Below are 27,351 nucleotides of genomic sequence, written 5' to 3' on the forward strand. Positions count from 1 at the left end.
GACCCAGCTTGCCTCGCATCTACCTCTCCTGAGAATGCTGAGCCAGCTGGGTCCTCATCTCCTGGGATTGCTGTGTGACCTCACTCTACTCCCGACTCTCTCTGAATGGGGCTAAAGGGGACATGGAGCTGAGAACCCTGGATGCGGGGTGTGCACCCTGAGAAACGTTTTCCCCACCTGGGGCTGGACAGCAGTTCCCCAGCAGGGTCCTATAGAAAGCAATAGCAGAGGGTCCTGCCTGCAGCGGGGCTGAGGCTGCTTCTTAGAAACCCAGTGCATTGTGGGTAAGCCACTGGGGGAGCCGCGCCATTCTGGGACTGGCTCATTCCCAATGAGGGGACTGTCGCCAGGGGCTTTGGGGGGTCCTAGGATGGGGGAACCATGATTTATGACTATGCTTCGCGGGTGAGGAATGCCAGCCGGGGGCCCGGGAGGTGGAGCCACTCATCTGACTCTCCTTGCTCTCCTGGATGTCTGGCAAGTCCTGTCAGGATCCTCTGTCCCCTGGGGACAGCCATGTTCTCCCCTGTGCAGTAGCTCCCTCCCAACTGCACTCCCCCTGAGGCCCCCGGGTCTGGGGAGATGCGGTGGAAGCCCAGCCCAGAGAGATGCAGAATTAAATCCTCTGCCTTCACAGCTCGGTTCCCTTTTCCATTTGAGCATGAGACTGATGGGCAATATCTCTTTTTCACTACCATCGCAGCAAGGAGGGAACTGGATGAGACTCCAGAAACTTCCATCCAGATGAGCTCAAGGCTTCCATGTCACCATCCACAGTGAGGGAGAATTAGGATAGATGCAAAGAGGAACTTCTAGCCAGGAAAGGATGTTGAGTTTCTGGAATGGATGCTAGATGTAGAATCATTCTTCCTTAGCCTATCTCCACTTTGCCAGATAAATGAAAACTCTGGGGCCTATGAGGGTTTGGGGTGGGGTGGCAGAGGAGGGTAAATGTGGGATAAAGAGGCAGAATCATCCAAGGTTGTCTGGTTCTGGACCCAGAAGGTCATGGCAGTTTTGAACTTGTTCCTGTGAATCCAACCTCCATTCTTCTTGCTGCAGGGTGCCATTTTGGGTGAGGGTCCATCTTTTTGGGCACCCAGAATGGGTCAGCCTGCCTCCTCTGATCTGGTGGGACCGGTTTTTCCAGCCGGAGGAAGGGTCCGTGAGGAACTGGCAGGGGCACAGAGTTTTATGTAAATGTTCAGGGAGTGCTCTGGGAACGGGGAGGCCGGTTTTCCCAAAGACACGCAGGGACTGGCAGCTCCCAATTAGCAGTTCTGGTGATGTCAGTGCTGCTTTCTTGGGTGGCTGTGCCCACTCCGATTGGCCCTGGCAGGGGTGCACGACCATTACCTTCTTCTGTGGGTGGGAGGGATGCCAAGGGAGCTGCCATGCAGGACGGAGTCCCCCTCCCGCCATATCTCCAACCTGGGCTTGAACCATGTTGCGGAGCAGTCTAGAGCGCACTGTGAAAGACATCCCAGACTCTACCGAAAACGACTTTAATCAGCTAATATTTGAACCCTCCCCAAACCCTGGGAGCCTGGGGAGACCTCAGATGCTGGACCAGTCCCTGAGGCAGCCCTGCTCCCAGGCCACTCCAATCCTGAGTTTCAATAAATAGAGTGCAAAGTCACTAAGCTGGAGAGACAAAGAAGGGCAGGTTGTATCTTCCATGAATGCACAGTGTGCACATCAGATGTGCACACAAACCCCCCTCGGACCCGCTCACAGCAGCACCCACTCACATGCACCAACACACACACACACGCAGACATAGATACACACACTTTCCTCTGACACATTAGAGATGAGCACACTCATGGGCACACTCGATTGTGTAGACATGGGCCTTTCTCTCAGTCTTTAGCCCAGGGCTTAGAACTTGGGGCGTCCCCTCCTGGCTCAGAGGAGTGGGACAAGGTGGGTTTTCCTGGGCATGGCTAGCTGCACCCCAGTCTAGGGGCTCGGCGTGGTGGTGTTGAGTAAGCAGTGGGTTGTGGTATTGAAGTGGGCCCAGGAAGGGAAGGTGTGCAGGCTGAAGATGGGGAAGCTCCAGCTGTTGATGGCCAGTGTGATGACCAGTACCCCGATGATGTTGAGCAGGAATCCTGCCCGGGCCTGGTGGGAGGAAAGCCAGTTCAATTAAGCAGATGCTGAGTAGCACCAGTAAGCACCTCTCAAGTGTTCAGGGGTGCTCCAGAGCCCTTCCATTAGCAAAACTCTGGGAAGTCCTTCTTGTGGTCTAACCTACAGTGCTAGGCAACTTTCTTGCTACTTTTGACTCCCAGTGCTAACAGAGAAAGGGAGGGCTCCTCATGAGCTTCAGGGAGCCTGGGCCTGGATCTCTCTGAGTTCACCTCCCTAATATGGGTACACCAGGCACCCTGGCTCTTCCTCATGTCCCCCACTTCCTTCCCTCCTTCCTTCTCTCATGGCCCAGGGTTGGTAGTGCTTGAAGATGTTCTAACTGAGGGATCATGTCCCCAACCTCCCCTGTGGTCCGCCCCCACATGGGGCCCACTCTCAGCTTGGAGACTCCCAGCATCTTTCAGCTACTTTGCGACCCAGGAGGATGAAAAGATGGCCAGAAGGAGGCTGAGGCACCCAGGTCTGCCTGCCACTCACCATATCCAACACTTTGAGGCCCCCAAAAGAGAAGACGATGGCATTGGGTGGGGTAGCCACGGGCAGCATGAAGGCCAGGGAGGCTGCCAGAGTGCAGGGCAGCATGACATAGAGAGGGTGGAGGCAGATGGCCTGAGCCTGGAGTGGGGACAGTGGGGCAGAGCTGGTCTTGGTCCTCATCCCAGAGGGAAGGGTGTGGCCCCAATTCGCCTGCTTCCCCGCTCTGGGGGGCAACCCCAACCCCCAACACACTCTCTGGTCGTGAACCTACCACTTCTGCCAGAAAGTCCCAGGTGACCTGGAAAAGGCCCCTTGACCTCCCTGGAGGAGATGAGTGTGCTGTGGGGCGTAGTGAGGGGAGGGGCCCATAAAACGGATCTCAAAGGGGCTCCGGAGGTGTCATCAAAGGCTGTGGGAACGCGCCCCGGGAGGAAGGGGCTGGGGACGCTCCAGGGAGCAATTTTACCCCATCACCTCTGGAATGACCAGAACAGGGGTTGGGGCAGGGAGGTGGGCGAGGCCACCTCGGAGCCCCATCAGGATACTCAAGGGGTGACGTCACCAGGGAGGGGGTGAGTCAGGGGCCAGAGGGCCTTGGGGCCCAAGAGCCCAAGAACCCAGAGAAGGGTAAAAGCTCAGGGGTCCTCTGCAGGAAAGGAGAGGAGGTGGGGAGGTAGGTCACTCTGCCCCGCAGGCAAAGCCCCTGGTGAGGCAAGCAGGAGGGGTGCCTGGAGGAGGAGTCCAGCTCACCATGGAGGCCAGTATGGGTAGGAAGAGCGTGGTGGTGGCCACGTTGCTAGTGCACTCAGTGAAGATGGCAACCAGGAGACAGAGGATGAAGACTGTGGCGGGGGGCGGCACATTCTGCAGCGGGGTCAGTTTGTCTCCCAGCCACGCTGACAGGCCAGATTTCTGGGGACAGGAAGGTGGTGTTAGGAGACAGGGCTGCCCGGGCTGCCCCCAGCCTCTGCTGGGGCTCTGGAAGGATCCTGCTCCTGCCCACATCCCCAGTCTTCAGAGTCAAAGACGACTCTGAGGGGAAGGCAGGACCCACCTAGAATCAAGCGGTCCCTTCTGCTGCTCTTGAGGAAGAGCTGGGTGAGGGGAGAAGGGCCAGATGAGAAACTGGGAGAAGGGGTCCTTGGGAAATCTGGGGTTTGGTGGGAGTAAAAGCCTTCGCCCCATTTACCCCTGCTTTCCTGACTCCTCTCAGGAGGTCACTGGGCAAGTGCAGTTTTCTCCCTGCCCCCTCCAGCCTGGTGGGTGGGGGCTGAGGGGCCTGTGCTCCTGGCAGGGAGGGAGTCGGAGGAGGGCCTTGAAGAGGCTGGCAGGAGGATGGGCAGTCCACAGGCTGGGAAGAGCTCCAAGATCTTGTCCCGTTCACATCTGTAATGCCAGCCTGGAAGCTCCATTGCACAGGGTGCAGGGAGCTGGGGCTCTTCCTCGGTCCATGCCGCTGTATGAAGCGCAGTGCTGGACACCATGGACGGATGAACTAACCACAGACCCAGGAGCCCCACGCACCGATCCCTGATCTGGGGCAGCTGCCTTCTGTCTGTGCAGTGAGTGAGTTCAGTCAGAACACAGATGCCCAAGTACAGTTTTAGGGATTTCCCTCTTAGATGGAGGCTCTGGAGAATGCCTGGTCCCCACAGCCTGGCCGGGTGTGATCATGGCGCCCCCTGGTGGCTGCAGCCAGCACACTGTCAAAGCCCGGCCAACCACTGGGGTGATCCAGCTATTGTCTTCTGTGTGACCTGGGTGAGGGGCTGGTGGGGGTAGAATTCACTGCGGAGATCAGGCCGCACCCACGAGTGAAGATTGTCTCCCTTTTGGCTCTGAGGATCCCACTGGAGAGAGGTCACTGGGGCTCCTGTTTCTTCTTCCCCTTTTGAATGGGACTATACCTACATCCCTCTAGCTTCTGCAAAGTTTCTGCCCACCACCGGGGCTCCTAAGTGGGGATCATATCTGCCCTTTATGGGGCACAAGTAGGATCTCTACCTTCCTCCCACAGGGTTTCCCTCACACAGGCTGGGGAGGGGTCTCACGGGTCTCTCACCTCACTGCCTTTGGCCAGGGCAAAGCCACCACCCAGCAAGATCACGATATTCCAGGGCATCTTCTCGTTCGCTGTCTTCCAGTTGAGGAGGGCGGGAGGGGCCTTCAGTCTCCCTGGTTTTTCTACTCCCCAAGCAGAGAAGGATGGGTCACCCAGAGCCAACAGGCCTCCACTTGGGGCTTCCTAAGTGGGTCCCTTCAGAGTTTAATGCAGGAGGGAGTCCCTCAGTTCTATAACATTCCAACTTTGTCCCTGAGTCCCTGTGCCCTTAGCAAGTCACCCCAACCTCTCTGGGTTTTGTTAACTCCTGCCAAAGATGTATTACATGCCTGAAGGCAGAGGCTGACCAGAGATCCTTCCTTGCTCAGTCCAGGTGCTTACCTGGGTCCTGGCTCAGTCCTGGGATCTTGGAGGGCATAATGAACATAATTATGCTGATGAAGATGGCCACTGTCCCATCGGACACCATGCTGTGGGTGGGACAGGGAGGGTAGATTTGGTGGCTCAAATTGCTCAGGCCCACAGGGTTGAGGGGTGGTGGAAAGGAGCCCCTCCCACAAACACTCCTGGTACCCCCCCAGGCCCCAAGAATGACCTCATATTCTGCACTGGGGGCTCTGCTCCCTTCCCTCACCCCCCAGCATGGAGCCTCAGGTGTGTCCCCTTCTCCCCCCTGCAACTCTTACCTTTCCCCCTTGGCATTGGCGAAAGCCAGGTTACCCCAGCCTTCAAAGAAGCCTGGCTCTCGTGTGAACCAGAGCAGCACCAGAGCAATAAAGAGGACGGTGACAGCCTTTTCAGCAAAGCTCATGGGGCCCAGCAGCCTGTGCTCTGTCTGGATGACTTGGATGGCTGCGTCCTTTCGCTGGTGCTCCTGTTCTCCAAAGCCAAAATTCTTCCGGAAGCTACAGGCAGAGGGCAGGGACAGCTCATGAGGGCCTACACCAGGCAGGGAGTCAGAGGCTCTGAGTATCTATGATGTGACCACTGAGGCCCTTAGAAGTCATTTTGGGGTCTCTCCACTAGTCCTGACTCTATGAAGGTTCTCGAGAAGAGCAGAAGACTCAGAGGGGACCGTGGCTCTTGTTTAGCAGGGGGAGTTGGTTGGCCTGCACTTGTCCCTGTTCCATCTGCCCTGTTGACCCTCTTCCTCCAAGGGGTCTCTTGGGCTAAGCCCTCTCTTGCCTGGGCCTAGAAGGATCTAGTGCCTGGACCCTATGCCTCCTCCTGGTGCTGACTCACAGCTACCTTCCTTTGCAAGCCTTTCAGGAAATCCTCCTGCCTGCCAGTCTGCCCCACTTGTATTGTCCCTAGTGGTACAGGAGGCAATGGCCTGCTTCCTTGTGCTGCTTATGTAACTCGCGTTGACGTTTAACTTTTCATTGGGTAAATCTTACTGCTGGACTATGAGTTCCTCAAGGGCAAAGAGCATGCTTTACACATCTTTGACTCCCCCATGGTGCCTGGAACTGTGCTGATCTCTTCAACTACCACCCTGCCTTATACCAGCTCCCAACCTTAATCCAACCTCCTTGCATCTGCCCAAGTGATTTGCTGAAAGTACAGCAATGATGCTTACAAACTTGTAATGGCTCCCTTCTGCCTGGGAAGGCAGAGCAAATAACTCAGACCACAGTAGCGCTTATTCCACCACTCCTGTGCTGTATGCACAGTAGACATCATTAATCAATCACAGACTCAATTCCAACTGAGCCTTAGCAGGGTTTCCAAGGATTTTGAAAACAGCCCCTGAAGTGACTAGGAGTAGCTCAAGGTTGCAAATAGAATGAAACCTTCTTACTCTTGACCTCAAGGACAAACCCTCAACCCTTGATGTGGCTCACAGAATCCTCTGTAATCTTCCCCTGCCCGCTTCTTGAGCTTTGTGTCCTGATAGCCCCCTTTTCTATTTTGTGTTTCAGGCCCACAGAGCTGGAGTCCCTCCAAATGCACCAGGTCCTTCCTTGCCTTTGCTTTGCAATGTGTTGCCCTGTTCTCTACTTGACTGACTTTACTCCTACGAGAGTCGGCTCAGATGTTGAGTTTTTCAGAAGCCTCTTAGAGGATCCACTACCTTAGGCACATGCTCCTCTATGCTTCCCTCTGTCATGGTCCATGCCATATCATCATCCATCAGGGGCATGGAGTTTGCCAAATGCCTTTCGGTATTCTCAGCACTTAGCACAGGCCCAGGCATGCAGTAGGAGCATAACAATGCTTCTCTAATTGACCCACTCGTTGTGTGTTCCTCAAGCACTTATCCAAGGACTGTGGAGCATTATGGGAAGGGGCCTGGTCTGGACATCAGGAGACCTGGTTCTCAATCCTAGCACTAAAAAACCTAGTGGCGACCACTCCTCGAGACAGTGCTCATTTACTAACTGGGGAAACATCACCCACCCAGCAATTCCCTCAAATAGGAGGCCAAGTGCTCAGAGGGGCCTCGGGAGAAAGAGCTGTCTCACGGGTTGTCATTTTTCACATCTGGACCCAACCAGAAGCTCCCAGGGGTACGGACAAAGACCTGGGTGTCTCTTATTCACTCCACCACTTACTTGAAACCCAGGAAGAGGATCTGAAGCCATAACCAAGCCAGAATCAGCAAGACAATCATGGTGGGGAAGGCAAAGCTGAACCAGGAGGCAAAGTTCACCACGTTGGGGTTTTGGGGGAAGATCCTGAAGGGGACATAGGTTCCTGTGTGACATTTGCCTCACGGGGGAGTGCAGAAATCCCCTACCCCAGCCCTGTCATGCCTCCTGCCCTCCGTCACTCACGAGGAGACCTGGCCTTGCAGCACCAGGTTGGGCGTTGTGCCAGTCAGTGTGGCGATGCCCCCAATGCTGGCCGAGTAGCAGACACACAGGCTCATGCACTGAGTGAAGCGTATCTGCTCCTGGGTTTTCTGTACCCTTGGCTTTGAAGGAGCAGCTGCAACAGGGAGGGCCTGCCCATTATCTGGGAAGAAGGGAAAGTTCAGGTCAGGGCAGGCATAGGGACAGCTCCAGGGAACATGGTTGAGGCTCCATGGATCCCAGGGTGCCTTATCAGTGGACAGCCTAGACCCTGTCTGGGAGGAGGACAGAGGCTGTCCCTAGGTCTGAGTGGGCCCCGAATCCCTGGAGCCTCAGGCCGAGAGTACCCTTAGACACCATCTGGTGCACCCTCTCTTGAGAGAGGGAACTGAGGCACAAAGAAAAGAGGATCATCCAAACAAGGCAGGAAGAATTGTGGCCAGAGTGCTGCCCGCCGCCCAGGCACCAGCTCTTTTCTTGCTAGAGTGACCAAGCCTCTTGGATTGCCTGGGGCTGAGGGTAGTCCTAGCACATGGGTCTTGGCATTGTAAGACCAGGAAAGTTCCAGGCAATCCAGATCAAGTTGGTCACTGTGCCTCTTGCTTCTCTCTTCTCTCCCCAGTCTCCAAGATGACTACCCTTGGGAAAGGATGGTCCCTCAGAGCTCCCCCAAGAACTGAGTTGTTGGGGTAGGGCCTGCCTCCTCTCTCACCGAGCTTGGTCACCTCCTTCTTGGGACTTGGCTCCTGGAGCTCAAAGGTGGGGTTGTCACTGCCCTCCTCAATATCCTTGGGTGTGTCATGCAGCTGCTGCAGGACAGCATGTGCAATGGGCACCATCATGGCCGTGGTAGCTGTGTTGCTGATCCACATGGACAGGAAGGCTGTGACCATCATGAAGCCCAGGAGGAGCCTAGGGACAAGCAGATGGACACACTGTCACTTCAGCTCCCCCTCAGGAACTGGGAACCCTGGGCACCGCCCGACCCCTGTTCTCCTGTCCCGGTTTGTGGGGACTCACAGGGCTGGTTGCACCCCGATGAGGAGGAGCACGCGGAGGGCAATGCGTTTGTGCAGGTTCCAGTGCTCCACAGTGATGGCCACCAGCAGCCCCCCGAGGAACAGGATGTTAGTGTCCTTGAGGTACTCGATGCAGACCTGGTGGGTGGGCATGTGACTGAAACCACAGATAGACCTGGGGTCTCCCACGATGCTCCTATGCGTATAGGGTGCAGTCCTTACAAACTGGCACTCCTCTGGGCTCTCAGGACCAAAAATGGCCTTTGGATGATCTGCCATTTGGTATTAACCAGGTTGCCCTGTTCTAACCAAATCCACTCTTTGTCCCCTGAGGATAAATCTAGCCAGATTTCACTCATCATTCAAGCCATGGAGTGGGAAACAGATAATTTCGTGCTCTTTCTAGAAAAAGTAGGGCAGTGGTTTTCTATAAGTGACCATCAAATGGACTCACCATCCTCAACATCAAATGGAACTTGCTAGCCCTACCCCATACCTACTGAATCAGAAACTCAGGGGCCGGAAACAGCCCTCCAGGGGGCTCTGGTGCTCATTTACATTCAAGAACCCCCGAACTAGGAGAATAAAACCAACCCTCTCTACCTGTGGGTTCTTCATCTGCAGATATAAACAACCTTCAATGGAAAACATTTTTTTAAAAAAACTCATCTATACTGAACATGTATAGGCTTCCCTCGCCCCTATCATTATTCCCGAAACAATGCAGTGTAACAATTATTTTACATTGAATTAGGTATTATAAGTAACCTAGAGATGATTTAAAGTATAAGGAGGATGTGCATAGGGTATATGCAGACACTATGCCATTCCATATGAGGGACTTGAGCATCCTGGGATTTTGGTATCATGAGGTCCTGGAGTCAATCCCTTGTGGATAATGAGGGGTTGATAGACTCTTTTACTGACTTTCAAGGGCCTTTTCCTGCACCAGGCTGTCCACCTCCCTGGGAAGTCTCATCACTCTCACTTTGAGTGACCTTTCCACATCAGCCACACACATTTCTAGCATGCCCTCCATGTCCTCTACCTAATTCCTCCCTCTCTGTTCTTTGACCTGTCAAGCAGAGGCAGGAACTGCTCTTCCATGCACACCGCCTGCAGTGGGGCTTCCTTCGTTACCAGGGCTCTAGGGAAGCCCACGCCCCCTCCCGGGGATCCCTTCTTCCTAGGGATGGGTGGATGGGACTCACCTCAGAGGCATCCATGATACCCATCATGGGGAACAGGATGATGGGGAAGAAGGCGGTGACGGCCAGGGGCAGAGCCTCGGTGCACCAGAACAGCGCCATGAGGATGATGGCGTAGGCGCAGTAGGCTTCCTGTGGGTAGGAGGGGGGCGGCAGAGTGGTTGGAGGGGGCAAGGGTACATCCCACACTCTTGCCCCCTCCTGTCTCCAAGAAAAACCAGGTAATTTGTTATAGCATAGGGTGTAGGGGGAGCCTCAAAAACCCATAAGTCCCAAACCCAAGGTCCCATTTTAAAATGGAAATTAAAAAAATAAAGCAAGGCACTCATCACCTTGTCTTTGACCTTGGTGGTCCAGGCATTATCATCCAGCCACACTGGAGAGACTGGGGTTAGCTGTCAGGCCCCTAAAAGGACTGCATGGGGCCCAGGTTAAGGTACTGAGATGAAGTGGGGGCTGCCAGAGGAAGAAGTGGAACCTGGGCCATGTGGGTCCTGCAAGGCACACTGGCCTTCCCTGTCTCTTATCACAACCTGTAAGAATGTTTATTTGTATGTCTCGTGAGTGTTTCTTCTGCTAGGAGTGAGCTCCAGGAGGACAGAGTCAATTTTGTGGCATCTGATCCTTAGAGCTCAGGATGCAGCAGGCTTTGGAGCGAATCTTGCCTGAATGAATGAATCACTGGGGAAGTTCTGGGAATGTCAGATGTCCTCCTTTGTAGCAACCTTGATCTGGCCACTGCATCATACACTCCAGAGGCATGTTCACATTTATGGACCACATGAAAGGTTTCCCCATCCCTAGGTTGCTCAGGGAATTATGGGGAGACATAGTCTTTAGGTACCAAAACCCCCCATCTCTCCCAAGTCCAAGTCCAGAGAAGTTTGACCTCAAGCTTAGGTTGGAGCAGACGGAAGTCAAGGGTCCAGTCTACTTAATAGAGCTTCTCCCAGGGCTGGGGAATCATTAGCCAGGGGAGGAGGTACCTGCACTCTCTGTTTGCCAAAGAAAGAGATGTCATGCAGGGATTAGTTAGACCACAGGCTGGGAGGGGGTTCCTCTCTTAGCTGTTCCAGTTGCCCCTGTCCTTCTTCTCTCTCCCTGGGCTCACTCCTTGGTACCTCATCCCCTAAGTACCCTGAAGATTGGCAAGGGTCCCTTGGGGTAGGAGGAGGAGATTCCCTGTGGGGACAGGAAGATGTTGCTAATCGAGCAACTCTTAGGAGTTCAGTGTTAGACATAAGAGCCATTAAGGAGGGTGTGGTGATCCCACTTTATGGATGAGCTCAGAGAGCAAAGTGGCTTGCTCAGGGCCCCAGAACTAGGGAGTGGCAGAGCCAAGAGGGGATAGGGCCTCTGCATAGGATAACGCCCAGTGCCTCCCAAGAGCATAAGTCCCCTGGAGTCGCTTAGCATGCAGCCCATACAGTGGTTCACAGCCCCACTGTGAAGCCCAGCACGCTCTTTCCACTACACCTCCACCACATCTCACCCTGAACATGAACTCATCAGCTCCAGGGGTGGGGCCTCTTGACCCTCGACCAGAGATCCACCCCTCGCCTCCCCTAGTGGGATTGTGCTGATGCACGTATTTCTTCAACTGCTTCCTTACCTGCAGTGACTGGCTGGCCAGTCACTTATCCTCCCCTCGGGCTAAGGGCAAGCCAGCCCCTCTGGACCCTAGTGTTCCCCCGACCTAGCTAGAACTCTCTGGTCATAGAGAGGAGAGCTGAGGCAAATTGCCACTATGCCGATTCCAGAAGAAAGCTCGCAGAAGAACCATGAGATCACTCTGCCAGCCATTGTGATCTATGTGCTTCGAAGGCTTTTAAAACTCACACTTAGTTGCTTTGTGAGGTATTGGCTATTGTCCCCATTGCACAGATGATAAGAGACAGGTGCGAATAAATTAGGCAAATATCTTAAAGCTACAACTGTGGTGGTGCACACCAGCTATTCCGGAGACTGAGCAAGCCTGGGAAATTCAGTGAAACCCTGTACCAAAGTTTTAAAAAATTAAAAGTCTGGGGATGTAGCACAGTGGTAGAGTGCTTGCCTAGCATGTGTGAAGCCCTGGGTTCCATCCCTAGAACTGGGAAAAAAAAAAAAAAAATCTCGGAGTCACACAATATAAAGTGAAGAATCTGGGCCTTTTGGTCCTTAGGCCCCAGCTTCTACTCTGAACTTAATGCCTCCCATTTTAAAGTGTCCTCAGCCTCAGGCTCCTTGTAACTGGTGGGGTGTAAAGGGGATAAGTTGGGGCTCTGAGTCGAAACGGAACTCTTTCCAGGACCTGCCACTTCTGAGGCCTGCCTCAGGCATGTCGCTTTTTTTTTTTCCCCTGAGATGGGGGTCTCACTATGTTGCCAGGTTGGCTTCCAACTCCTGGACTCCAGTGATCTTCCTGCCTCAGCCTCCTGAGTAGGTGGGACCATGTGTACATGCCACCATGCCTGGCTAAGGTGCTTCGTTTTTGAGACCCCATTTCCACACTGTAAAGGAAGTTGTTAATAGTCAAATTTGTCCCTGTGACTCCCCTGTGTTTAACATGTGGTTCCTTTCTGCACTCCCTCCTTTTTTTTCAGTACTAGGTATTGAACCCACGGCCTCATACATGCCAGACAAGTGCTCTACCACTGAGCCACACCCCCTGTGCCTCCCTTTTTACAACTGTGCTGGATCTCTCTCTAAACCCTGTCTCATAGTTCCATTCTGAAGCCTTCCTTGACCCTGGGGGCTTTGGTCCTGTGTCTCCATCCGGCCTCCAGGGCAGTCTTTCAAGCCATAGCATAACTTGCTGACTTACTCTTCTTGGATCACGGGGCATGGAATTCTGAGGATCCATGAAATTAGATGGGAAAACTAATGCATCTATTCATTAGTATCTAACCAAGGCTATGAACATAGGTCACAAAGTCACAGTACAGACTGTGCTTGGCTTATGAATCGTTTGGTTTGCAATTTTTCAACTTTATAATGCTGTAAAAGCAATAAGCAGCTGGGAGTGGTGGCGAACTCCTGACATCTCAGCCCTTTGGGAGGCTAAGGCAGGAAGATCACAAGTTCGAGGCTATTGCCTGGGCAATTTAGGGAGACCCTTCTCAACAAACAAATCAACAAAACTCTCCCAAACCAATAACAACAAAAGAGCTGGGGATGGAGCTCAGTAGTAGAGCACTTACTTCGCATGCAAGAGGCCTTGGGTTCAATTCCTAGTACAGGGGGAAAAATAAGGGAAGTGGGATAAGTGTTCAGTAGAATCTCTGCTTTCCCAGACATCAACTATTAACCATTCATTATCAGTGGGCACCCACACTCCTGTTCTGCTTCTCACTTTCAGTGCAGTATTCAATAATCATATGAGCAATTCAACACTTCATTATAAAATAGGTTTCATGTTAAACGATTTTGCTCAGCTGTGGTCTAATAGTCTAATGGAAGTGTCCTGAGCACATTCAAGGTAGGTGAGGCTAAGCTCTGATGTCTTGTAGGTTAGGTGTAGTAAATGCATTCTCTTTTAAACATTATTTTGTTTTAGTTGTAGGTGGACACGATACCTTTATTTTATTTTTATGTGGTGCTGAGGATCGAACCCAGGGCCTCACACATGCGAAGTGAGCACTCTACCACTGAGCCACAACTCCAGCCCTTAAGTGCATTTTCAACTTAAGAGATTTTCAATTTATGTTGGGTTTATTGGGACAAAATACCATCATAGATTAATGCACAACAATACTGTTAACTTTTTCTTTTTGCAGTACTGGAGATCGAACTCAGGGCTTCACACATGATAGGCAAGCACTGAGCTACATGCTCAACCCATTTATTTTTTTATTTTTTATTTTGAGACAGGGTCTTACTAAAGTGCCCAGGCTGGTCTCAAACTTGTCACCTTTCACCTCCTGAGTAGCTGGAATTACAAGCACTGTTTACAGCATTAATAGTGACTTTGTTACAGACATTTTCGTTTTTTCATTTCTTTCTTTCTTTCTTTTTTTTTTTTTTTTTTTGAGACAGAGTCTCACTATGTTTCCTAGACTTGCCTGGAACTCCTGGGCTCAAGCAATCCTCCTGTCCAAGCCTCCAAAGTAGCTGGGACTACAAGTGTGTTGGGCTCTTACAAATATTTTATTGTGGCTGTCAGACACTGAATACCTGCCCAGATCAGTTGTTGTAGTTATCTCAGAATATATCTCTATATATTGTTTATATGCATTGCTATCTTACATTATGGTTGTTATTACACCAATGCTAGATCTTTCTAATGTGCTAATAAGGAAGCACATATATTTCTGAATTGCAATGTCTTTTTCCATGCTTTGATAATGATATTTTAAAATAAGAAGTTTCCTTTTAATTCTACACATTTTATTTTGTGCATTTCAAAGCAATATTTGGAGGAGGAAAGCTGAGACTCAGCAAGGTCTAGCACTGCCTGTTGACATTTGTTGAAGCTGGGAGGGTCTGGGCTCCAGGTTGGGAAACTGACAGTATTCTGAGGATCCCTGTGGGTCAGGTGATGGCCCCTTGGGCACCCCTGGAGGGCAGAGCACCAGAGATCCCTTCTCCTGGCCCTATGCATGTCTGATTTTAAGGTCAGTTTCCCTTGCAGTAGAGGGGGTGATTCAGGGTCAGCTTTGTCCTCTGGAGGACAAGTACTCTCTTCTTTGCAGCCTGACTCTGTGGAACTTCAGGTGGCCAAGCTCAACTGGTAGCCTATGGCCAATAGGTCCTTGGGGGCGCTGCTCACATTTGGAGTTGTGCAAGGCCTAGCCTACACTGCTGTCTGCAGTGTCCTTCCCTGGAGCTCAGAAACCAGTGGCAAAGAGTCTTCTCCTAGCAGTTGCTGTTCTTCCTTCTGCCTGTCACTTCCTCCTGCTTCCCCATGCCAGGAAGATAGTTGTTCCTTGGTTACAGCACATAAGTACTTACTCTCTCAGTATCTTCCCGCTGCCCCCTTGTGCAGAAGATTGTATGCAGGACCCTGTGTGCGCTAGGCAAGTGCTCTGCCATTGAGCTACACCCCGTCCAGTGTCTGTCTATGAGCTCCTGAGGACAGGAACTCAGTTTCTGGGTTTCTCACCCCTCACTTCTTTGCTGGCCTTGGTCTATGAATCCTTCTTTCCCACTTGTGCCACTCCGAATCCTTGGAAGTGGCCCTGTTCATAGCTCCTTTGTCTCCACCTCCAGACAGTCCCTGCTATTAGAAGCCCTGGGGTTGGGGTGGGGCATGGAATCAGGGTCTCTGGCCTGTTTATCACTCACTCATTCCACAAGCATCCTCCCCAGGTCAGACTGGTTCCACCCCTCACACACTCCCATTTATTTTATTTTTCTCCAACTGTGGGCCTCTAGCCTGGTCTAAGGCCCAGCACCTGTCACCAAAAGTCTCCTTATCCATCTGTCCATTTACTCTCGCATGTACTCTTGTCCCTGAAATCACTTCTCCTGACTGGATCCAGTGATCTCAAGGGACAGATCTATTTAATTTGCAACCCTCTCCCCCAACAGTCACTCACCTTGAAGCAGCTCAGATCCCTTGAGTGACTCCTGTTGCTTTCAGGAACCTAAGTTCAGGTCTGGACTGTGCCCCTTCCCCTACTCCCTGCCTCTTTGGTGCTGGGAACTGAACCTAGTGCTTCTCACATGCTATGCGCTCTCTACCAGTGAGCCATATCCTCGGCCCTGTGTGCTTCCTGCCTCAAAACTCCCCTACTTGAACCCTTCCAAACTCATTCTATGAAGCTAGTATCACCCTGATACCAAAACCAGACAAAGACATATCAAAGAAAGAAAGCTTCAGACCAATATCCCTGATGAATACAGATGCAAAAATTCTAAACAAAATTCTGGCAAATCGTATACAAAAACATATCAAAAATATAGTGAGTGGGCTGGGGAGATAGCTCAGCTGGTGAAAGTGCTTGCCCCACAAGCACAAGGCCCTGAGTTCGATCCCTAGTACTATACACCAAAAAAAAAAAAAAAAGATAGTGCACCATGATCAAGTGGGGTTCGTCCAGGGCTGCAAGGTTGGTTCAACATCCAGAAATCAATAAATGTAAATAATTACATCAATAAACTTAAAGAATCATGTGATCATTTCAATAGATGCAAGAAAAGCATTTGATAAAATACAGCACCTCTTTATGCTCAAAATATTAGAAAAAATAGGAACATACCTCAACATTGTAAAAGCTATCTATGCTAAGCCCATGGCCAACATCATTCTAAATGGAGAAAAACTGAAAGCATTCCCCCTAAAAACTGGAACAAGACAGGGACGCCCTCTTTCACCACTTCTATGTAACATAGTCCTTGGAACCCTTGCCAGAAAATTAGACGAAAGAAAGAAATTAAAGGGATAGGAATAGGAAAAGAAGAACTCAAACTATCCCTATTTGCCAACGACATGATTCTATATTTAGAAGATCCAAAAGTATTCTACCAGAAAACTTCTAGAACTAATAAATGAATTCAGCAAAGTAGCAGGATATAAAGTCAACACTCATAAATCTAATGCATTTCTAATCACAAGTGATGAATCCTCTGAAAGAGAAATTAGGAAAACTATCCCCATTCACAATAGTCTCAGGAAAAAAAAAAAAAAAAAACCTTGGGAATCAATCTAACAAAAGAGGTGAAAGACCTCTACAGTGAAAACTATAGAACACTAAAGAAAGAAATGAAAGAAAACCTTAGAAGATGGCAAGATCTCCTATGTTCTTGGACAGGCAGAATTAATAATGTCAAAATGGCTATACTACCAAAAGCACTATACAAATTCAATGCAATTCCAAATAAAATCCCAATGATGTACCTCATAGAAATAGAGAAAGCAATCGTGAAATTCATTTGGAAAAATAAGAGACCCATAATAGTCAAAGCAATCTTAGCAGGAAGAGTGAAGCAGAACTTAGACTATACTACAGAGCAGTAGTAAGAAAAACAGCATGGTTTTGTCACCAAAATAGGCAGGTAGACCAATGATACAGAATAGAAGAAACAGAGACAAACCCACAGTTATCTCATACTAGACAAAGGTGTCAAAAACATACAATGGAGAAAAGATAGCCGCTTCAACAAATGGTGCTTGGAAAACTGAAAATCCATATGTAGCAAAATGAAATTAAACCCCTATCTCTCATCCTGCACAAAACTCAACTCAAAAAGGATCAAGGACCTAGGAATTAGACCAGAGACCCTGCACCAAATAGAAGAAAAAGTAGGCCTAACTCTTCATAATGGGACTGGGGTTGTGACTCAGTGGTAGAGCACTTGCCTAGTACATGTGGAGCACTGGGTTCAATCCCCAGCACCACATAAAAAACAAACAAATAAACAAACAAAAACCAAAAAACAAAAACTAAATAAACAAAATAAAGGTATTGTGTCCATCTGCAACTAAAAATATTTAACAACAACAAAAAAATCTTCATCATCTTGGCTTAGGACCAGACTCCCAAAGTGTAAGAAATAAAAACAAGAATCAATAAATGGAATGGATTCAAACTAAAAGGCTTTTTCTCAGCAAAGGAAATAAACAATAATGTGAAGAGAGAGTCTGCAGAGTGGGAGAAAATCTTTACCACATGCACTTCAGATAGAGAACTAATCTCCAGAATTTATGAAGAACTCAAAAAACTTGACATCAAAAATACAAATAACCCAATCAATAAACAGGCTAAGGAACTGAACAGATACTTCACAGAAGAAATACAATCGATCAACAAACATGAAAAAATGTTCATCATCTCTTGCAACTAGAGAAATGCAAATCAAAACTACTCTAAGATTTCATCTTACTCCAGTTAGAATGATAATTATCAGCAATATAAGCAATAACATGTTGAGGAGGATGTGGGAAAAAAGGTACACTCATACTTTTCTGGTGGGACTGCAGATTGGTGTATTCACTTTGGAAAGCAGTATGGAGATTACCCAGAAAACTTGGTATGGAACATCCATTTGACCCAGCTATCCCACTTCTCAGTTTATACACAAAGGACTTAAAATGAGCATACGACAATGATGCAGTCGCATCAGTGTTTACAGCAGCTCAATTCACAATAGCTAGATTGTGGAACCAACCTAGATGCCCTTCAAAAGATGAATGGATAAAGAAACTGTGGTATATATACACAATGGGATATTACTCAGCCATAAAGAAGAATAAAATTATGTCCTTTGCAGGTAAATGGATGGAGTTGGAGAATATCATGCTAAGTGAGATAAGCCAATCCCCAAAAACCAAAGGCCAAATGTTTTCTCTGATAAGAGGATGATGATATATAACAGGGAGGGGAGGGGGGTAAGGAAAGAATGGAGAAATGCTGGATTGTGTAGAGGAAAATGAGGGGATGGGAGGGGGCTGGGGGGAGGAAAGATGGTGGAATGAGATAAACATCATTACCCTATGTACATGTGTGATTACAAGAATGGTGTGACTACATCATATACAACCAGAGAAATGAAAAGTTGTACACATTTGTGTACAACGAATCCAAATGCATTCTACTGTCATGTACAACTAAATAGAACAAACAATTTTAAAAAATCAAAGAATTCCCCTCCTTGCTATCTCTGCTCTGGTCATACAGGTCTTCTTCAAGTTCCTTGAATACCCCATCCTCTCTCTGGCCACAGGGCCTTTGCACATAATTTCCTTTCTCTGGCCCACTCTTGTCTCCCCACTTTACCTAGTTTAGTTGATATCTGCTCATTCTTTTTTTTTTTTTTTTGTAGAATTGGGGATTGAACCCAGGGCCTCATGCATGCCAGCCAGGCAGTCTACCACTGAGCTATATCCCTAGCCCCTCTACTCAGGCTTAAGATCTCAGCCCAAATATTCCTTCTCCAGGGAAATCCAGCTTCCAGGTTGAGGTAGAATCCCCATTTGTCACACTCTGATTTCTGGTACCTCTTCTGCACAGTGGTTATCAGAGTCTGTAATCAACATTGTTTTATGAATTAATGATGAGCATTATTTATTTATTTATTTATTTTTATTGTAATCTTCAGGGCCCGAGTCCCTTTCTACTCATTCCATCAGGGAGCCTGGCACCTTTGCAATAGAACTGGTACCCTGAATGCGTGAGTGAATGAATGCAGGCCCTAGGGAGACAGACGTTAGTCAGGCCCAGTTCTGCCCACAGGGAGTGTGTGTGTGTGGACTAGCCTGTAGAACCTGGCTAGGTGGGCTGTTCTGCAAAGTCAGTAATGGACAGAAAAGGGCTCCCAGATCCTAAGGCTGACAGCATGCTTCTTTTCCAATGGGAAAGCACACATCCGGGAGTCAAAAAAACCCAAGTGCCCAGGCCCAGCTTTATCAATGTGTGTCTTTGGACAAATTGCTTAATCTCTCTTGACTTTCTTTTTTTTTAAAGAAATACACGACCTTTCCAGATGTGCACATATGTATCTCCTTTACATATTTACAAATGGGAATAAGAGAAGCACCGACCTGACTGGGATAGTATAAGAATGAAAAGGACTAACAGATGTGACTATGCAGAAAGAGGCTGTAAGGCATTGAACCCCATGAACAAATCACAAGACTGGCCTTGGGAGAGCAACATGCCCCTGGACTGCTGGGGAATCAGGATGCATGAGTGCAGATGGAAATGAATGTACCAGAGAATCCAGGGTAGACTCTGGACTCTGGGTGAGTGGCAGATGTGGGCAGGGTCAAAGAATGTGGACAGCATGGCCTATGGCTGCCAGGCAGCAGCAAACATACCCACAGTCTCAAGGTGTCACAGCTTATTTCTCCTGGTGATTGAAGGTTAACCCAGGGTGGGGATGGGCTGACACACAGCAGGCCTCTCCTGCTGGCTCTCTGCCCCTGCAAGTGGGGATATGGCTGGCGGTGAGCGTTCTTGGGGCTTGGAAGTAAGGTGGGGCGCTGGGTGGCATCTTGCCAAGTACCACGGCAAAGGAGAGGTGGGTACTCAGAGGAGAAGGACCTCTTCCCAGAGCCTCCTTCCATCTGGGCTGAAGAAGGGTTCAAGACAGGGGATGCTGAACAGGTGCTGAGGGCCGAGTAGGAGTTCACTTGGTAGGCAAGAGGGGTTGGGGTGAGGGGGAAAACACAGAGGGCACAGAACACAGCAGCAAAGATCAAGATCCTTTCCTGGAGGGGTGTATACTGGAAAAGAACTTGATGTGCCCTGAGAGAGACCTAGGACTTTCTTGGGAAGATAAAAGTGGGAGGCCTTTGAAGGGTTTAAGGCAGATAGAGTGTCATGTCAGGTAGGTGTTTTAATAAAAGATTACACAGGAGGTGGAAGTGTATATCAGTGGTAAAGCACGTGGTCAGCACGTGTGAGGCCCTGGGTTCAATCCCCAGTATCAAAACAAAACAAAACAAAACAAAACACAAAACAACAACAACAACAAAAACAAAAACAAAAAAAGAAAGAAAGAAAGAAAAGAAAAAAACCTGAGAGTCAGTGACCAGGCACAGTGGTGCGCACCTGTAATTCCAGCTTCTCAGGAGGCGGAGGAAGGACGATGGCAAGTTCAAGGCCAGCCTGGACAACTTAGTGAGACCCTGTCTCAAAATAAAATGAAAAGACCTGGGGATGTGGCTTGTGGTAGAGTGCTCGCCCAGCATGTGTGAGGCCCTGGGTTCCATCCCTAGTACAAAAGAAAATAAAATTTCATGTGACTTCTCTGATTTAGGGGTTCTTAACCTGTGTTTTTTTTTTTTTTTTTTTTGGTATCAGGACCCACTTGGCAGCCTGACGAAAACTTAAAAACTCCTTAGGACAAGTTTTTAAAGTGCAATAAATAACACACGTGGGCCTACAAAGAAACAGTCATATTGAAATCCAGCTATTAAATCACGAAAAAAAAAATGCTGGGAGGATAACAACCTTTCCAGAAATAATAGACAAGTGCCTAATACCTTTGAGTACTGAATATACAAAGGGGACAATGGCTAATTCACTTGTAAAAATATGTCCCACAGTCTCCACAGCAACCAGTCCAGAAGCCAAACCACAACTCCCGCAGCAGTTGGCCTTCAACAGTTGGGATTTGTTCAGATTGCCAACTTCCTTCGATTTTGCCCCCACATCCTTCCCCTACTTCCAAGTCAGACCCAACATTGAGAAAGTCACACATGATGTCCCCACCAGTCTCGCTGTGTGCTCTTCTCTACTTAGACTGCCTAAGGCTCCCAGGACTCACAGCCTCCCCATCGGGCACACCTGAAGCTAACCCTCTCCTCCTCTGGTTCAGAAGTGTTCCCATCCCCTCCCTGCCTGCCTCAAGGCCCTGCCAATCATAGGCGATGGCAGCCGACTCCTCCAATCCTTTCTCACTTGGGTGGACTCCATTTATTTCTGCCCCTCAGTACAAATGACTTTGTTGCACCATCTTCGGCTCCTAGAGAGGGAGGAATTTCTTCTTTCCTTTCTTTTTTTTTTCCCCAGAGATCAGGTCTCACCATGTTGCCTAGGCTGGCTTTGAACTCCTGGGCTCAAGTGATCCTACTGCCTCAGCTTCCTTGGTTAGCTGCGACTACAGGAGTGCCTAGTTGAGACAATGGATTTCTGAGTGTCAGAAAAAACAAAGGTGGGGGAAGATTCCTGACATCACAGTCTGGGCCACAGCCAGGAGTGCTGTGTCCACTAAAGAGCCAACACAAGCTAAGCCGGGGCAACAGGAACACAGCATTCCCACACTCCCCCGTGAATTGGATCCTCACAACAGCCCTGGGCCTCCCTGGATTACATCCAGGAAACGTGGCTGTTGAAGATTTGTATCTTACTTTCCCATTCCTGGTTTTCACCTTGGAGTTGCTGATAAGCAGGGACATGATTTAGCAATCTAGAGGCAAAGTCTGAGTTGGGGAACCTTCTCTCTACTCCAGGAATCCCCTGATGTTGGAGGCTGGCTTCTACTTCTAGTCCTACTTTCAGGTGCCCCAGAGACTAGGGAACCACACACAGCCCCAGCTGCTGCTCTCAGCTGCCCTTGGGGACCACAGCTCACCACTCTGGGGGAATGACCAGACATGCCTTCCTGTTTCACAGGTGGGAACATCTGAGGCCCTCGAGAGGACAACAGCCCATCTGAACAGAGCTGTGGAGAAATGAGACATTTACATGGTGTCTGAGCCAGTCTGTGTTTCCTGGGGGACATGGGATACAAGAGGCCGGGAGCAGAGAGAGCCAGTGTGAACAGAGCAGGGAGGCAGGCACTCTGGGTATGGAGGATGTTTTGTCTCATCTTCACAACAAACAATCCCTTCAAGGTGAGAGGGTTGGAGAGGCTCTGCAAGGTTGCAGGCTGTACATGCTCCTAAGTGTATTTGAATCCACATCTTATCTGATTCCAAAATCCATGCTTTGTTTTCTGGACTCTGCTTTCTTCACCGACAGCCAGAGAGTCTCAAAAGATAGAGAGTCCAAATTCCTTGTCCAGTCTTCCTATCTGTAGTGAATCCTCTAGAGTCCTGTGCCCTTGGGGTTCAGGAATAGCTGGCATTAAGGTCCTCTATGGAGATTTTATGATGCCCACATTCTGTTCTTGTCCTTTTAAGAGTGCAGGTGGTTCAGATTAAGAGATCCCATCATCTTCTGTTCTTACTATAAGGCAATATTGATTTCTGCTGAGCTTTTGTCTGGACAGCATTGTGCCATCTGGAGATTGTCTTTATAGATGGTCCCTTTGAGTCCCAGAAGGCATTGCTTTTTTTTTTTTTTTTTTGCTGTTCCCAGGATGGCACTCTAACACTGAGCTACATCCTTGGTTTATTTCATTTTTTATTTTGAGACAGGGTCTCACTAAGTTGCCCAGGTCGACATAAGTCAAACTTGTGTGCACTGCCATGCCCAACTGCATTTTTGGCTCTTAACTTACTAGTCATTTGACCCTTGAGCAAATCATTTACCACTCATGGTCCATAGCATAAGATCCCCACTCCTTCCCCTGGCCTCGTGAGGCTGACATTGGCTGAGTTCTCCCTCCATCTCTAACCTTGACTTAAACAATCTGATCCTCACTCAGGTCACCTTGCCAAGCTCGCTCCTGTCCTCAGCCCTTGGTGCTTGCTGTATGTTCTGCCTGGACTGCTCTTCACCCAGAGCTGAGCTTGAATGGCTCTTATCTGCATTCAGATCTCAGGGTGGCTATGGCCCCTCGTGAGGCTGTCCTCCCTGTGTGCACAGCAGACCCTCTCTGAGTCATAGTCACAACCTGCTATAGTGTTTCCATGGTTTGTACAGCGTGTGCTTTCCATGTGTCTCCCCACTTCACCCACCCTGAGGAATGCCCATTTCACCAAATTCTCTCCTCAATGCACCTAAACGGTCCCTGTCACACGGTACTGAGGCCTGGCTTCACCCACAAGGGAAGGAATGGATGAATGAATGAACAGTGGAAGCTGCCATATACTGATGGTATTCTGGCTGCAGGGCCAGGGGAGCAGGGAGAAAGTTTTGGATTCTACTGTCCTTGACTGGCTAGGACCACCAGGGGGGACCAACATTTAAGGGTTCTGTTGCCATTACTGCTGTTTTCAGCCTTGCGCTATTGCTCCTGGCCTTCCTGCCACCTGGCCTGCCCTCTGCAGCTGCCTCTGACTGCTGGAACTTCACCCAAACACCACCCGCTTTGGATTCTCCCTCAATTCCATTGGAAGAATTCGCTCCCTCCTCGGAGTTCAATAGACTTCTTGCTGTATCTCTGTGTGGCATAAATGCCTGTCTCTGGACTGTGATAAGCTTGAGGACAGAACAATTATATTCCTTTCCAGGAACCCCTGGCACAGAGCAAAGGCTCCACAGACCTCTGGAGGAGGATGGTGTAAGGTTTGGCTGGATGGGCATGAAGGAGGAAGGCTTGGGAGGGGGTCCAATGGGGGTACCACCCTGTCTCCATGAACAGCCTCAAACAGAGACCCCAAGAACAGGTTTCATTCTAGTTTTTTTTTTTTTTTTCTAGCAGAAACTTTAAGCAAATAACTTTACCACTTTGTGCCTCAGTTTACATGTCTGTGAAATTGAGATAGCAGTAGCAACTCCACTCAGGTGGCAATAGTCACACTGGGGCTTTAGTGAGAAATAAGTGAGCTAATACATTGGCTGACCCAATACCTAACACATCAAATATACTTAGTAAATGTCAACTATTATTATGGACACAGGTTTGAGCCTAGTCTGTGCTTCCCCCTTCCCACACTGGGGTCCAGAGGCTTAGTCTGGAGATTCATTACAGAAAGCAAAGACTCAATAGGAATTCAGAAAAGGGTTCTCTTTGCTCACATTTCTTCATACCTTCATTTCTTCACTCAGGAAGTATTTTCTGAGTGTCTGCTATGTGGCCCTGGGACTCTGTACAGAATGCGATGAGGCCACTGCCCCCCAGGGGTCTACATTCTAGTGCAGCAAGTCAGAGGATAAGCAGAAAGGAAACAAATAGATAATTTCATATAGTGAATATAACAAAAACAACAGGGGTATGTAATGAAGAGTGGCTGGAGTATCGGAGAGGCTTTTCTGAGATGGATTTAAGTGGAAGCCTGAGGAACATGAAGGAGGCATCTGGGAGAATAGTCCAGGCAGGGGCAGAGAAAACTGAGGAGCAGAGAGAAGACTAGAATGGCTACGGAAGCATGACCTGGAGGCGGGATATAGGAGGTAGGGGATGGAGTCCGAGGGGTTGGCAGGGGCGGAGCCTCAGGGACATGCTTATTCTGAAGGGTTTGGATTGGATTTAATTCCAAGTTTGATGGGAAACCCATGTAGGGTTGTAAGTATAGTGACATGATCTTAGGTTTTGAGATCATCCTGATTGCAGTGTGGAGAAAGGTCCAGCCAGGGGTAGGTCAGGTGAGAAATGACAAGATCCCCACCCTAGGATTGCATTCAGAGTACAGATATCCTTAACTTATGATGGTTCTACTTAATGATTTTTCCACCTTATGCTGGTGCAAAATTGGCATAAATTCTGCAGAAACCATGCTGGAAGATTTCAGTTTTGGTCTTTCCTCAGCTAGCAACATGTGGTCCTCTTGGGTGATATGGAGAAGTGGCAGCGAGATCCAGCTGCCAGTCAGCCACACAGTTACGGAGGTGAACACCTTTGCTCCATGGTGCACCATGTTGCTAAGCCTGGATGTATGGTAGGTTGGGTGCATGAAGTGCATTTTCTCTCTTAAAAAAAATTTTTTTTTTTTGTAGATGGACACGATATCTTTATTTACTTTTTATTTTTTTATTTGGTGCTGAGAATCAAACCCAGTGCCTCACATGTGCTAGGCAAGCACTCTACCACTGAGCCACGACCCCAGCTCACAAAGTGTGTTTTCTACTTGACAGTTGTTCAACTTAGGTTGAGTTTATTTGATGTAACCCATTATAAGTGGGGTGCATCTGTAGCGTTTTTGGGAGAGTGGGTACACAGGGCCTGCTGGTGCATGTGTGGAGATGGATGGTGAGTTTTTAGCTTAGCACAATGAAGTAGCAGGTTAATCCTTTCTTGGTAAGACTGAGGGAAGACCCTGCTGGAGAAGACGGGCACTTGGGGTTTGATCTGCATGTGGAGAAGCATAGGCTGCTTACAGAGAAAATATGCAAGTGGAGAAGCTGTCAGGGTTAGTTGGAGAGCAAAAATGTAGAGGTTAGGCTGGAGCTACAGACTGGGGACTCAACATAGAGACGCTTTTAAAAGCAATGAGACACCATAAGATCACCTGGCGGTAGGGAGCAGAGAGGGAGGGGAGGGGAGGGGCAGGAAGGGACCCTGGGAAACTTCAAGCCTCCAGCGTCAGATGGAGGAGGAGCCAGGAAAGGTGGGAAGGAAACCAGAGGTGTCACCAAAACTCAGAGAAGACTGTGGCAAAGAGAAGGGTGACTGACTACGGTGGAGGCTGCTAAAGGGCAGAGGAAGGTACAGATGGACTGCAGGGTTTGTTTGGTACCATGGAAGCTGGTGCGGAACTGGGTCTTTGGAGATGGGAGCCGGTCAATGAAGAAAGGACATGTGTGGTGTAGGCCATGTCTTTGGTTTGCTGTTAAGAGAGAGAGGGCAGAGAAGGCATTGTCTGGAGATGGGCTGAAGGCGGGGACTTGTCTGTTTGTTTAGGATGGGCGGTACTACAGGATGTTTGTGTGCCGATGGGAGAGATCAGGCAGAGAGATAGAAATTGATCATGCAGGGGAGACAGGATAATTGTAGGAGCAAAGTCTTTGCAAGGGGTGGGTTCCCAGGTCCCCGTCAGAATTAGAACAGGGTAGGCAGTGCCTGGGCCAGTTGTGGATGCAGGGGCAGGTATGCTAAAGGGACAGCCGGGCCTCTAACATACTGCACTCCCACCAAAGGGTCTGATTTCTAGCACTAGCTCAGGTTTTCCTGTGGGACCTTGGGAAAAGTACTGGATCCTTCTGGGTTGTGCTCCCCCTAGCGTGGTGATGGTGGGGTTATCACACTTGCCCTAGCTTGTTTGAAAAATTCATCTCTTGGATTCCCCACAGAGATATCACAAGTTTTGGCCTGAGAGGAAGCTTGTCTCGTAGGTCAGCAGGCTAATTTTGCATTCTTTTCCCTACAGAGGAACTCAAAAGAGTACAAAAATCTGGCTCCATGAAACTAGGAGTTGTCCTGGGACTTCGAGTAAATGACTCAACTTTCCCCATCTGTAAAATGGGAGGGTGGGACTTGCTTCATAAAATAGGGAATGGGGTTACTAGGTACAGAGTGCAGGCCATGAAGTGGGGGCTCAAATGAATGAGATGAAATTATCACTTTTGCTGGGGCTGGGGGAAGAGGTAGGGACCCTGTGCCCTGATGTGTGCATTGACAGTGGTTCCCCTCTTCACATTCCCATCTCCCTCCTCAGTAGACCTAGCCCTTGAGGTTATAGGTCAGCTTCTCTTTTTGTTTACACCTGCAAAGACACAGACTACCTGAGGCCAGCTTTCTCCTACTCTTCTTCCTTCCCTCTCCAAAGCTGGCCACCTCCCTTCCTCTTCCTGTCCCTCCCCACACTGCTCCCAAAGAGCCCAGTGCAGGGGGTTGGGTGGGCATGTGGTGAGCAGATCAACTCCATCTGCCTCCTTCTGCAGCTCCTTTACAGAATTGGCTTCCAGTTCCCCAAGACAGCAGATTTCAAATGCACATGAGTGATTCTCAAGGGACTTCTACTTCTGAGTGCCAAGCAAAAGCCCACTTTGACCTCTTGGCCTGCAGCCCTCAGGAGGGCCAGGAGGTTGGAGTGTCGCTTCCAGGGTAGAAGAGATGAGGAGGCTATGCTGGTTCCTAAGGATGCCCCACCCTGCCCAGACAGACCCTCCCCTGACTCCCCTGGAGTTTTCTGTGTCCAGAACCCCAAGTCCTTACCTTACTGGGGACAAGGATAGGCAGAGGCAGCAGAATGATGGGCAGAAGCAACACAATCAGGTAGGAGCGATAGGCCCACAGGCCCTGCCAGCAGGTGGCCATGGTGTGGACCAGCTGGAGCTGCCAGAGTCACAGCCTCCAGGAGCCGAGGAACTGAAGGACCAAACAGAAAGCACAGCCAGCAGGTGGCCCGGGGCAGGCTTATATAAAGCCAGTTGAGTGTTAACCATTGACCCACCCTGGCAATCACAGTGTTTTTGGAGTCGGGAGGTGGGAGTAAGGAGGAG

The 27,351-nt window shown here is 49.4% G+C and overlaps 1 protein-coding gene across 1 annotated transcript; it reads right to left on the bottom strand.

The window, feature by feature from the left end:
- Nucleotides 1-1,535: 1,535 nt before the first annotated feature.
- Slc13a2 (solute carrier family 13 member 2) lies at nucleotides 1,536-27,217 on the bottom strand. Its single transcript, XM_047545713.1, has 12 exons — nucleotides 27,065-27,217; nucleotides 9,719-9,847; nucleotides 8,509-8,645; nucleotides 8,201-8,400; nucleotides 7,471-7,651; nucleotides 7,249-7,371; nucleotides 5,380-5,598; nucleotides 5,075-5,163; nucleotides 4,694-4,815; nucleotides 3,382-3,543; nucleotides 2,632-2,769; nucleotides 1,536-2,124 (listed from the first exon to the last, which is right to left on the bottom strand). The coding sequence occupies exons 1-12, from the start codon at nucleotides 27,164-27,166 to the stop codon at nucleotides 1,963-1,965; spliced, it is 1,764 nt and encodes a 587-aa protein (XP_047401669.1). The 5' UTR covers nucleotides 27,167-27,217; the 3' UTR covers nucleotides 1,536-1,962.
- Nucleotides 27,218-27,351: the final 134 nt, after the last annotated feature.

Source organism: Sciurus carolinensis, chromosome 3, assembly GCF_902686445.1.
Source record: "Sciurus carolinensis chromosome 3, mSciCar1.2, whole genome shotgun sequence".
Classification (NCBI taxonomy): Eukaryota; Metazoa; Chordata; class Mammalia; order Rodentia; family Sciuridae; genus Sciurus; species Sciurus carolinensis.